Source organism: Macrosteles quadrilineatus, unplaced genomic scaffold (genome assembly GCF_028750875.1).
Source record: "Macrosteles quadrilineatus isolate MER2022 unplaced genomic scaffold, UCM_ALF_1.0 Scaffold_2__2_contigs__length_208266976, whole genome shotgun sequence".
Lineage (NCBI taxonomy): Eukaryota > Metazoa > Arthropoda > Insecta > Hemiptera > Cicadellidae > Macrosteles > Macrosteles quadrilineatus.
The window spans coordinates 135122484-135135527 of NW_026542595.1; the positions used below are offsets into that span (position 1 = coordinate 135122484).

Genomic DNA, 13044 nt, shown 5'->3' on the forward strand with positions numbered 1-13044 from the left:
TTTATGAAAACTATCATCGAAAACTGAATTAGTGTAATAAGCTTCAAGCCTAAATTGTATTACTTAAGAAGAGCAGTTCTAAATCCTGTTAAAAACCTAGCTCCTTTCCAAAGAATAGCACAAACATTTTTAATTTATGAAAAAGTTTGGTAATAGTGGAACAATCGATACAGGGTCTAATCATTGACAAAAAGAATAAATATAGACTGTCAAAGGAAGGTTCCACAATGTGCTACTAGAGCGTGCTCAGTGTTCGATTCGCTGAAGTCATCGGCTCCTCGCTATTTAATTCTGATTTTATTTAACTACACGGCACTCCTAGCAGTGGACGCCAAAACAACAGCTAACCGCAGCACTATTCTTTTTGTCTATGGTCTAATTAAAGGTAGCAACACAAATCAGGTGGATTAGCAGTATTAGCATTCTGTTCTTTCTCAAAGTACCAACACTTTCTCCCTCATTGATTGGAAACAATTTTTATGATGACATAAAGCGCATTTATTTTTTATAACTTCATCTGTAGGCTATTTATTTTGAATTAAGCTTGTCCTATAGGTAAAGTTACAGTAAGATGTCAGACTGGTGCGTCTCTACATTATGTTCTGTTAGTGGAATCAATGCACCAGTGGAACATCTTCACATATTTATTTTTATTACTTTTTCTCATGTAGCTAATTTGGCAACCAACTACAGACTTGATGTCTAACCATCAGTGGTGGATATTTTCAGAGAACAGATACTTTACATAGTGTTTCCGCACTTTGCCATGAGTGATATTATCACTTACCCCCAACAGATTGCGAGGTATGTATCCTTCTCTGTCGCTCAGTCGAGCCCACCACCACTCTCTCTCCCACTCGTCTCCCTTCCTCAGTACAATCATCCTCTCCCCCTCCTTGAAGCTCAGCTCGTCCGTGTTGTGAGCCTCGTAATCAAACACCGCGTATACAGCTCCATTATTGAGAATACCCAACTTCTCTTGGACACCTATGATAAAAATTAAAATGGTTAGTTGAATCACTTAGTTATAATCACTAAAACTTATAAACAAAATTGTAAATGCATGAAACATATGTGAAAAGTTCCAAAGCATACTTTTCAAGTGATCTCCAAGCCCATGTATTCAAAACTTTACGTTAAAATAAAAACATGTTGTTAAAGAACTTTGCAGTGAGATAACATGTTTAGGGGATCTGCAGACAAGACTTTTTCAATTCGGGTCAAGCAGGGTAAAAACTTTTGCTTGGGGTCTCTGGCCTCGGACAGGCCCGTTTTCGACCCTGTTAGGGCCATAGCCACAACTAACTAATAGTAGCGCCCCTTTGTAATATATAACCGGGTGTCCACCGACTGGGAAAACCGGGGAATTTGGGAACTATGCGGGAGTTTTTGAACCAGGAATTATGTATGCATTTTGTATTTCTACCTGGAGGTTTCAATTTTGCGTGATTGCGCATGACAACAGTGACGTTTCTGTGACCGAGGGAGACGATAATATGCCAACACACGGCCGCAAGGGATGATCAGAAAGTGCCACAATCACAGAAGATTGAAAGAAATTAATTAAAAATTAAAATTAAAGAAATGAAATTTAAAAATTAGAGGGTCGTAAATAGTGTTAACGACACTCGTAGAAGTTTCTATATTCTACGTGTGTCGTTAACACTATCTTTACACAATTGTGTAAATAATTGTAAATTGTGTAAACTACTATTTTTATACCATATTTAGTTTAAACAATTATGTATATAATCTCCCGCAATCACAATGAAGTCACGAATATCTTTCCAAGGTCACAGAAGAATTTTAAACATATTTTGTGGTCTCACAAAATTGTGATCATCTGCCGATGACTTCATTATCGTCTCCCGTGATTGCAGAAAAACCATTTATATCATCCACCTGTTATCTTAAAACATAACATAACAGTTGTTTTAACTGATGCTATGGAGAGCGCAAATTATATTACAAAAAAGTAAGAATTTAAACAAATATCTAATAAGCAATACTGACTGTAAAGGTATTCAGAGCAGCCGTCGAAGCCCTCTTCGTCTTCTTCACACTTTTCGGCCGCAGTTTCATGGTCGCTGAGGGTTGTGGCGAAGATGCAAGCGCCGTGTTCCACCAGGAACCGAACCATTGCCAGGTTGTTGCATGAAGCAGCGCAGTGCAGAGGTGTCCTGCACAAGATTACGTTAAGTTACAAAGCTTGATAATTTGTGTAAGTACTTTTATCAGCTAAATCAAGGATGCTGTAAATATATTTCCTGGAGTCTAAACCAAAAGACTTAATGGAACTTAAAAGCTCCCTAAAGAAATCTGTAAAAAATTCTTCAAGTTAAGTGTGTATGTCCTTGAAATATCACACTTCTATAGTTATAAATGTTCAATTTACTTTCAGGAGGTCAGTCAGATACCATTTTAAAAAAATATCAAAGTTTGCAGAATTGGTGTGAGTGGTGTGGCAAAACTAAAAATATGAAGTACAGTAAATCAAGACTGATTTGGGTTCTATAGGATCAGATTAAAAAGTAATTTAATGTTAAGATAGGCTATCCTATATCTAGACTGACTGTACTTGATCATTATGTGAGTACATCTTACATCGGCGCTCCTCTTCACAGTCGTGGAGACCGGAGAGTTGTCAATTTCTTGAAGGGGGTTTGTTGTATTTATGTGTGGTGTTAAATGTGTGAGTGTGTGTGTTTTATTTATTTTAGAAGTGTGTTACATTATTGTGGTCCTTTAAACTGTAGTATGGCTTGTTCAGGAGGTATTTTTTAAGGCTAGTGATGAATTTTTTTGTTTCGTTTATCGATTTTATGTTTTGATGAAGAGTGTTATAAAGAGTTGTTCCCATGTATGTAGGGGTTTTACTTGTTCTGTGTAGTCTGTGTTGGTTTGGAGATTTGTCCCTGGCCTAATATTGTATTGATGGCATATTAGGTCAGGGACAAATCTCAACCAAAACCAACACAGTATTTCGTGTAGATCCAGCTCTAAACAAACATGAATGATTCAAAATAAATCTAACACACAAGATCTAAAACTATGTACCATCCGTCGCTGTCTTGAGCGTTGACATCACAGCCGAACTGCACCAGGAACCTCACAATGTCCAGGTGACCGGCACAGATGGCGTTGTGAAGTGCTGTGATGCCTTCGTCATTCGCCGCACTTGGGTCTCGCACCTGGGTAATACAAACAGTTAATCACGTTATAGTTTACCTCACAATTTTTTTTATTATTAGGTAAAAATGATAAACACTTAAATTTGGACAGAAAGAAATTGCCTAATGAGTTGATATTACTTAGGTAATATTGTATTGAGTGACGTCCTAGGCCTAGAGGGTCAGAGCACCATCACATAGCTCCATTGGTGGGCAGGATTTGAATCTCGAACCTTGAAGACTTTGGCTCAACAGAAACTAGACCGGCTTGCAAAAAAACTAATAATATATAAAAGTAACACATACTGATATATTAATTTACCTGTCCAGCAGTCCGCACTACTAGCTCAAGTTCCCCCTCCAATGAAGCGTCCAACAGCAGGGCTAGAGGATCGAAGGACACTCTCCTGGTAACTTGCTTGTGTCCTCCATTACCTCCCTTCAGGTTACCCTTCTTTGCTCTCCTCATCACGACCTCCCCTGGAATATATCGGAGCAGTTGAATAGCGTATTATACGAGATTAAGTAGCAACATTTTCTTTATATTTTTCATACTTTGGTATGCATACTTTATAGTTAGGTCAACACTGTTGGAGATTAATTAGTGTCGTTTTACCTCCTTTGTCTACTATGTGAAAAGTGAATGTGTTCACTCAACCTTTTGTTTATGCCTTCTTATTTAGTTTGCAGATTATTTCAATTTCAGTTGTATTTCTATCTGGGCAACCAAAATTATGTTGTTTTAGTTCTATGTGGTAAACTTAGCTTTGACCAAAGGGAAATTAGGCATATTTTAACCCAAATATGAATGAAGGATAAGTCTAGTGTAGAATAGAGAGAGGCGCCTTGTGTTGCTTTTGTTAGATGTTTGTTTAGCCAGAAAAATGTATTATTTATTCGGTTATTCGGGCCCGGTTTCAAACTATCAAATAGCTGACTTCTCAGGAGTCAGGATCAAGCCAAAGACCTTTTGAATGACAGGCGAGCACTATAACTATATCCAGCCTAAAACAGCTGAAATCCAAAATGCAGACAATGTTTAAAAGAGAAATACTACTGTGTTTTATTTCTTGTGTTTTCTATACCATCGTAATTTTTTTACGCTTTTAATAAGGCAACTGTCTAAACATTTTGTAGTTACACTAACATCCACTAATTGTTAGAAAACGTCATCAACTGGTATCCAAATGACAAATAGCATTTAGATCCACAATCAACCCTGCTAAAACAATAACCTTCAGACTTTAAAGCTACCACGATGAACTACTCAGTGATTGAGGTAACATTGTGTCATATAACCTACCGGTTTGTTCCTTATTGAGGCTGTTCCTAGTCTCGACATCCGTGCTGCCCTCCGAGCTTTTATCGCTGTGATGGCTGTCCTCGTTGTGGATATCCTCTGGACTCGGAGGAGCAACACGATCCACTTGGTCCGTTGACTCCGAGGAGCTCGAGACCAGATCTGCCGGGGGCGCCTCCGTCTCGGGGAACAAGAAAGCTGGTGGCATCTCTATCCTTCTGTTGGAACTGTACCCACTAGTCTCTACAGAGTAGAGGTTTTCACTCACTGAAACAACATTTTTTTTTTTATTTGGCATGCCTTGCAATGACTTGTCTGGGGAAATGAGTTTTCTATTGCTGTTAGGATTTAAGAGATACTGTCAGATTGAGAATAAAGGTGCTATAGGATCAACAGGTCTAAATATCTGGGTTTGGTTACCCCAACCTTCTCCACAAAAAATGAGCTGTGAAAAAATCGAAAATATAGTACCCAAGCAAAAGCACTTTTTATTCCTAATTGTGAGATTATTTATTTTACATTACTGTATTGATGAACTAATTTTATTATGCCCATACTATCTTAAAATATAGAGAATATAATATGCTGTTTGAAAGTATTTTTTACTATTCTTAAAAACAATCTTATTATGAAATAAAACTGAATTTTTTGTATGTATCAATAGACATGGTTTAGCCCCTGAGCTGAATTGATGACTAATATAATATAAATACCTCGTCACAGCTCTGTAGTTTCTGTAGATTACAGCTGTTTCGGCATTAAAATGCCATCATCAGATACACACATCCACCTGAATTGGCGTCGTTAAACTGTACATAAACACGAACACGATAAAAACACAAAAACACGTAAAACAAGAGACAGGCCTGTCGCGTACATGATTGTTACGAGTACAGAAGCTGACCCACTTCCGTACTCGGAGCAATCATGTACGCGACAGGCCTGTCTCTTCTTTTACGTGTTTTTGTGTTTTTATCGTGTTCGTGTTTATGTACAGTTTAACGACGCCAATTCAGGTGGATGTGTGTATCTGATGATGGCATTTTAATGCCGAAACAGCTGTAATCTACAGAAACTACAGAGCTGTGACGAGGTATTTATATTATATTTTTGTATGTACCGTAACCGTTTTCATCACTCATTGAAATAAGTTCTGGGTTCTTCTGGCATGGTTTGAGGGCATATAGGCAAGCGATTGTTCAACTCTAATGTTGTTTCAATTGTGAATAAACAATAATTTCTCAAAATCACTCAAACACAAACATTTTACTACTCACCATCGCCTTCTTCTTTTGTACTCTTGACTTCGGATCCTTGATTCACAGGCAAACTTCCGTTTCTTAACCTCGGGATTTCAGAGGGAGGTTGTTTTCGTATCGTGAGGGGTCGAGCCTTGATTATTTGGTCTTGTGGCCTCTTAGGAAGGTCGTCAATAGGAGGTTCAGTGGTAGGTGGTGGGGGAGGGAGGGGATCGGACACTACCAGAGTAGCACTGGCCGGTTGAGGAGGTTGTGTTTGGTATGGGTGGGGCTTCTGAGATGGGTAGTCGTTCCCCCTAAAAACAACGTTGAAATTAGTAATTCCAGAACATTTACAAGTACATGGTTTATCTTTCTATTAACTGCTAACATACCTGAAACTAAGGTACATAATGGTATTAAAATGTATACAACGTTCCTAGGCAGAGACCTTAACACCTTCTCATCTATATGTCAAAGTCTGTATATGACTTTTAGTGGTTAGAAGATATGTGAATGAGAATGATTTATTGGTGCATATACAGAGAAAAATAGTTACAGATATACAACACTACTGTAGCAAAAATAATATAATTCATGAATACTTTGACTATATAAGGTCTACTTCAATTAATAAGCTATGCTTGAAGTCAATGCTAAAGATAGCTTTAACTTACTGTAGAATAGGAAGTTTGGTATGTCTACTTTACACTATATAGAGTCAGGGCTACAAGAGGTTTTCGGTCTGTTGCAGTTGCAAGTAAGGGGCAATGGGAGCATATAGTTATTTGTGTAACTAGTGGTGAAAGTGGCACTTTGCTGCACACGAGAGCAATGTTTACGCACGAGCCGCAGGCGAGTGCGGAATGATCTCGAGTGCAGCAAAGGCCTTTTTTCACTCGTGTTACACATTATATTTTTCCTACAGTCACTATAAAGCATATAAATAATTAGTCTTCCAAACACTATACAACACGTTTTTAGGTTCAGCTGGCGACACAAATGGTGCCCTAGAGGAAGTAGTACCCGCGGTCCGTATCACTCCGCTATTTTTCCTCGGCAAGAAATGTGCTCCGCGTTTTGAGAATATAGTTCCGTATGTTTTTCTAATTTGAAGTGGTTTCCGCGCCTAAAAAAATGCTTTAAAGGTATTTTCTTGTTTATTAAGATCGTAGGAATGTTTTAAAAACGTTTAAAAGAAAAGTCCAGAAAGTTCAGAAATACCGAAACTATAAACACGAAATGACAGGTTAAATCGTAGTTATAAGTTATAATAGTCAATCAGCAGCTCATAGTATTTTTATCTTTAAGTGTTGCCAACCTATTTCCAAGCGTACACGGATTACGTGCATAATAAAACCACGCTGTTTTGTGTTGTTTCGTTGGAATCCTGATGTGCGGCAAAGTATAAACCGTACGGCAAAGTATAAACCGTACGGCAAAGTATAAATATGCAGCAATTTGCAGCTTTCTGTACTATAAACAGTATAAGGAAGCCAACTTTGTCGGGTGACTGTAGGAAAAATATTTTTCAGGCCCATAGCGTCTCACTTCCAAGCCACCTGTCTAAAGTGGTTACTACATAGAAAATGTTTACAAGATTGATTTGGTTAGTTAATTTTTGTTTCTTTTACTATTTTCTTCTATTATGTTTTGTTTTATGTTTATTCATGGTTTCTTATACTTATTATTTATACCTGGAGGTGAGTGCAGCGCCTCTGAGTACAGTGAGAGCAGTGTCCACAGCCTCCGAGGACGTGTCCACAGGTCGGGGTCGCTTGTCCTCCTCTTCCCCCGCCCAGTGAGCCTGGCGGGGCGGTGGCGGAGGTGTGGGCTTCACAGGCAGTGCAGGCTTTGGAGGCAACGCTGGCTTCAGCGGGGAATCTGGCGGTTCACTGGGTTGAGATAAAGGCAACTCTTCTTTTTGGTCCCGAAGAATACCCTAAAAAAACGACTTGTTATACTTATAAATCAACTTATTTAGATACTATGGTTGATTCTCTAGAACTGGGTTTTGGAAATGTTGGTTGTTAACATGGATCAATATAGGCCTTTTAATTTACAGCTGGCATGTTGATATGTACTTTTAAAGCCTTGTTCTCACAACACGAGGTTCGTTGAATATCCCTTGTGACCTTGATCAGTGGCTTGTATTAATAACCATTGTGAGAACAGCTTGTCAGTGGCTCGTGCAGTTGTTCTAGGTGATTCGTTGGATGGTTGGTACATGTCTACTCCTTGTCTAGATCACTCACATTAAAAAAAAACCTTTTTAAATCCTAATCTGTATTGCTTCACACCTTACCCTTATAAACTACCTTGTGTTGTAAGCTTGAAGCTTGTGTTGTAAATCTATAACTGTATTGTTGTATTGTACCTGTGGTGTGGAGCTTAGTGTCTGAGGCTGTACAGGATGTATTTTGGTGGACGAGGTTTGGTAGATAGGTGAAGGTAGCTGTACAGTATTTGGGCCTACACTGCTCACGGGCTTCTGAAACAAGTCAGGAACACATAAAAAAAAAAACTCTACCATTTTAACAGTTAAATTGAATGAATAGCTAAATATGTATGTTCATCAAATTTTTACGTTCACATACAACAGAGGAGTTGTGAAAATTGTTAGAGAATGTGTTAGGGAAAATTAAATTTATAAGTATAAAGTTTTTAAAAATATTGAAATTAGAGGTGGATTCTTAGGGGTATGGCATTGCCTGGCAGTTTGAATACTGTGCATACCCCCTCCTCCCTAACTGGTAGGCTAGATATTTCAGAAGGCTGACATTTAATAATTGAAGATATGAATTCCTGATATTCTGGCTATCAGAACCACTTTTATAAATAGGCCCAGAGGCGCAAGAGGTTTTTTGGGTTGTTGGGGGTGCAAGGATGAGAAAAATCCCCTCACGATGTAGGTGGGGAGGGGCACAATTATCTCTCGGGGGACATTGCGCAGGACATCCAAACCGCAGGCCTACTGGCCATAAGTATGTGTTTTTTAATATAAAATAAAATGTTCGTACAAATACCGTTTTAAAATTATTTCCTTAGCTTTCTGGGGGAGAATACACCCCCACCCCAGGAGCAACCACCAATAGAAATTAAATTATGTATATCTTTAGTTGATTGTTAAATTATAAAAAATTACTACGAGAGTTTACCAATATGACAAGTAAAGTTTGATGACAATATAGTAAAAGATTGGCTAAAAAGAATGTTATTTATGTAATTTCTGCAATCAAAATACTAAATATGTAACCTAAAATATCGAGGAAGGATTCTACTTATTTATGTAGTATACAATGTGCAAAAAAAACTTTATAAGTACCTAGGTAAGAATAGCATTTACTTTCTAGTGTCACAATATACAAAATGTAAGTTTTTTGTAACATAACAACTAAATCAATTACTTTTTTTTAAGCAGAATACATTTCAAACAAGCTGCCAAATGACATGAGAGGTGCATAATGACCGAACTAAAACAAAATGAAAATATATTACAAAAAAATCAAAACTACGATCCAAAGTGAAAGTTAAAGAAAGAATCCGTGACTGACCAAGATGCTACAGCCTATTCAGATTCCAACTCACCTGGAATTGTTCAGATAAGGAAGTTGGTGGCAATACGAAGCCCGTTACCATCGGGACAGAATTTGAAGATGAAGAGGAAGCGTTATTTACATTAGCAGAATGAGAGGAGTTGGGTTTGGTGAATGGAACCATAGTCTGTGGAAGAAAGCATGCTTTTGATAGTAAGACAAGACTTACTGCAATTGAACTCAAAAGATTATAGATGAAGTTGGGTAGTAGGAGAAGAAGTTAAGAAAAGGCAGTCATGAGTAGAAGGAATATAGTAAAGGATCATATTGATACAGGTATTTACACCAATTTATAGGAAGATTTTTATCAGGGAAAATCAGAGGTTGTTGGAAGGAGCTCAGAAGATATTTAGGAAAAGGTGGAGTAGGATGGAGGAAGAGAGAATCCTCAAAAGGGCTGAGTAAGATGGTGGAAGAGGGAATCAGCAAAAAAGGTTGAGTTGGATGATGAAAGAGAGAATAAGCATATAGGGAAGGAGAAATAGTACAACTTTGTGTAAAATTACAGAGAATGAAATGTTAAAGAGATTGTTTAAGTTATTGACTTATGCTCGTGTGAATGAGTATAATATTTAAAGAAAGCTTTTTCCAATAAAATAACAAGGATGGAATAAAAATGTAAAATGTTAGTGGACAATGTTAATCCAGATATTGGGCTAGGTTAGTGTCACTCTTAAACTTTCTTAAAACTACTTAGGTAAACTTATCAAATGTGGAAAACTGACTTAATTCACATCATTAAAAGCAGCTCTTTAACTACTTATTTTGGCACATAAATATCGCATGGAATGTCAAAGACATTCACATTCGAAAATCATTGTTCACCCTTTTGAAGTGTTAACTATGTCTGTTAACATTCAAATGCCTAGACCATCTCTTATAAAATATGCCATGGTTACGTTTTTACACACACATATACCAAAAACATTCCAGTGTGATATTGCAGAATATAATATAGTGTAAAAATTTGTGCATTTTCAATTAAAAGTTCTGATTAGCTAAATTCACACTGTCTAGTGCTAACAAAGTTTTGAATATTAATTCAATACCCTCGAAGTAGAGCATAACAAACAAGTTTGATCAAAGGCATGATAATGTCCTACTTGAGATTAGTGAGTGTCAAAGGGAAGTGAAGCCACATAAAATAAAAACCTTTATAAACACGAATTTTGAATTGGGGCCATACAATAGCTTATTATCATAAACTAACAAGAATGCAAATGTATAAAAATTAAATAAAAGTGTAAATATGGATTTGGGTTATCGGCTACTCTTTAAGAGTTTTCCACCCGCCGGTTGGTTACCGTACCACATAACATGGTCCTACAAAAAAACCTCGTTGCATTATTAAAGTGTTTATCGAGTTTAAATAAACTAGAAAATATTCACAGATCTTGAAAGCAGCTTTAAACGGTACACTGGTTATGTTATGATACAGTACCTGGTGACTGGATGTGGAACTAGAGCTGCTATTGGTGGCTACGGAGGAGGTGGGGGAAGAGTTTCCTACAGGCTGTCCTCTGGCTAGGAGAGAGGCCCCGACATTACTTGTGTTGTACACCCTGGAAAGTCATCAGGAGTTAGAACACATGGTTGTTACTATGAGCAATACAACTCAATATAGCATGAAACCATGACGTAATGGGTGATGAGCCTACAGGAGTGTTCTAGAACTTTGGTCTTCGAGGGGTTTGGAGAATTCTGCAAGTTGGGTAGGTCAGGATTGACAGGCGCCAAGTGTGTTACCAACAATGTGCAATACAAAGCTACCTGTCACAGCCTTTGGTAAGGATCAGGTTGTATGGTTTTGGGTGATCGTTGGGCTATAGGCTAGGCATGGTGGTTTTTGGAAGTTGTTTGGTTTTTTGCGGGTATTTGGGATGTTGTAGTTGGGTGAGCGTTGTCCAACGCTCTTGTTGCTGAATATATAATTTAAAATATCCCTAGCCTGTGTCAATTAAATTTTATTTTCAGAAACATTGGTCTTCCCTAACAAAGCTTTATCTACCTCACTATTCCAAGTTATTTCCGCTTCATTTAGGTTGTGTATTCAAGCTAACCCATTATCATTAACATTACATGAGTGAGCATACTAAGAATCTATTTACCTTGGACCCAGGTTCCCCAACACAGACAACGACGAGGTGGATGAAGTAGAAGAAGAAGAAGACATCATAGAAGGAGACAGAGAGAGTTTCTGGTTGGCCAACGGCGTCGCTAGACCCTTGTTGACTCCAGGTGGTATGGGAATACTATGCACTACACTCATCATGTTGTTGTTCACATGGTTACTGTTGTTGTTGTTCTTCACCAACTCCGAATCACAAACGGTCTCCCTCTCCCCTCCCTCCCCCTGAAGTCTCCTTAGTTTCACACCGGTCAGGGGATGCGTAACATAGTTTACCGTAAACTTTGTATTGTAAGGCAACGTTTGATATTTAGGGTCCGTTTTACTCGCACCGAACTCCGGAAGGTTTTCCTCTTCTTTCACTTTGTAGTTGTCGTCCACCGGTGAGTTTTGGTTCTTGTGCGATGACTTCATGTTGAAATCGTCCTGCGACCCTGTTAACCTCTCGTGGTTGTATATTTGATCGTTTACCACCTCCAAGTGGTGACTTCTCCGCTCCGGTTTTTCTGGACGTAGCGGTTGTCTCACGTGCTCCTGGGTGTCAGAGGGGACGTGGTGGTACGGCTCGATGGCTGCTATGTTGCCAGCAGTCAGTGGCCTCAGCAACTGCTTGTTGCCTGGTTGCTGCTGATACTGCTGCTGCTGGTGATGTTGAATGGCAGATGTTGACAACGTACTTCTGCATAAACATCAGTCACATTAAAACCAAAAACATTAGCTAAGCCTATGTGAAACCATCAAGCAATACACGTAGGGAGAAGAGAAATTTTAATAGTTTGAAAAACTCATATATGATTGTACTAACTGAAAACTTGAATATTAAAGAGATGCTTCACTAAAAATAATTTACTGTAGTAAACATTGCATCTATTATGGTCCGCTGTAGTCACATTTTTACTGAAAGATAACATTAAGGAATAAGCCTCTTATTGAGTGTAGTAGTATTGAATTTCTATATTCTTTTCCTTTTTTTAATGGCGGTTGATGGAGGCAAAAATAATACTACTTACATTGCTTAAGTGTATGATGGTGTAATATGTTACCTTTTCAGTTTTTGTTTAAACAGATGGACGATGGTGCTTTCAGCCTTCAGATTTTTACAATACAATGACAAATTTACTAGCAGCAAATAGAGATTCTAAGGATTGGACGGTTTCCTTAGAACAAAATGTTATAAAAGGCAATTAAAGGAGTAAATACCTACATAGTAAACGGCCTCTAAAATTAACTTAAACTTATGTTTGGTAGATTCCTGTGCACAACTGTGTTACTCGGCTTGCTATAGAGGTAGTTTTCTCTATAAGCTGTCTCGGCTTGCATTTAAAATGTTTTTCTTAATCAGTGCATCTTGATTGCGTTAACAAACTTTTTCCCATTTGCAATATAAAAATAACTTTCGTAAAAATATTAATTGCTGTCAAATATGGATCTGAAATAGATTTTTCATGGAGGACAGTTGAAATAGTCCTCTCTTTAAAAACAGCCCTTTGCACAACGTCTCCACCCCAAGTGTGTTTTTGTGTCTAACATACAAAGACATATATTTCGTAGGTTAGGTTTTACGGCTGTAAATGGATTTAAATGTTCAGATTCTAGATAGTTTGATATACGC

The 13044-nt window shown here is 37.9% G+C and overlaps 1 protein-coding gene across 6 annotated transcripts in view; it reads right to left on the bottom strand.

Annotated features, from left to right (window-relative positions):
* LOC128985324 (apoptosis-stimulating of p53 protein 2-like) overlaps positions 1–13044 on the bottom strand; it is a 445246-nt gene that overhangs the window by 1115 nt on the left and 431087 nt on the right. For 4 of the 6 annotated variants that reach the window (XM_054404717.1, XM_054404722.1, XM_054404721.1 and 1 more), the window contains 10 exons: positions 11413–12111; positions 10746–10866; positions 8086–8199; positions 7406–7650; positions 5748–6025; positions 4474–4737; positions 3493–3650; positions 3058–3191; positions 2014–2180; positions 788–987 (listed from right to left, as the gene is read on the bottom strand). In XM_054404717.1, the coding sequence (XP_054260692.1) occupies positions 788–987; positions 2014–2180; positions 3058–3191; positions 3493–3650; positions 4474–4737; positions 5748–6025; positions 7406–7650; positions 8086–8199; positions 10746–10866; positions 11413–12111 (2380 nt within the window). The remainder of the gene's footprint in view (positions 1–787; positions 988–2013; positions 2181–3057; positions 3192–3492; positions 3651–4473; positions 4738–5747; positions 6026–7405; positions 7651–8085; positions 8200–10745; positions 10867–11412; positions 12112–13044) is intronic. The other 2 variants (XM_054404718.1, XM_054404720.1) reach the window with 2 other exon arrangements.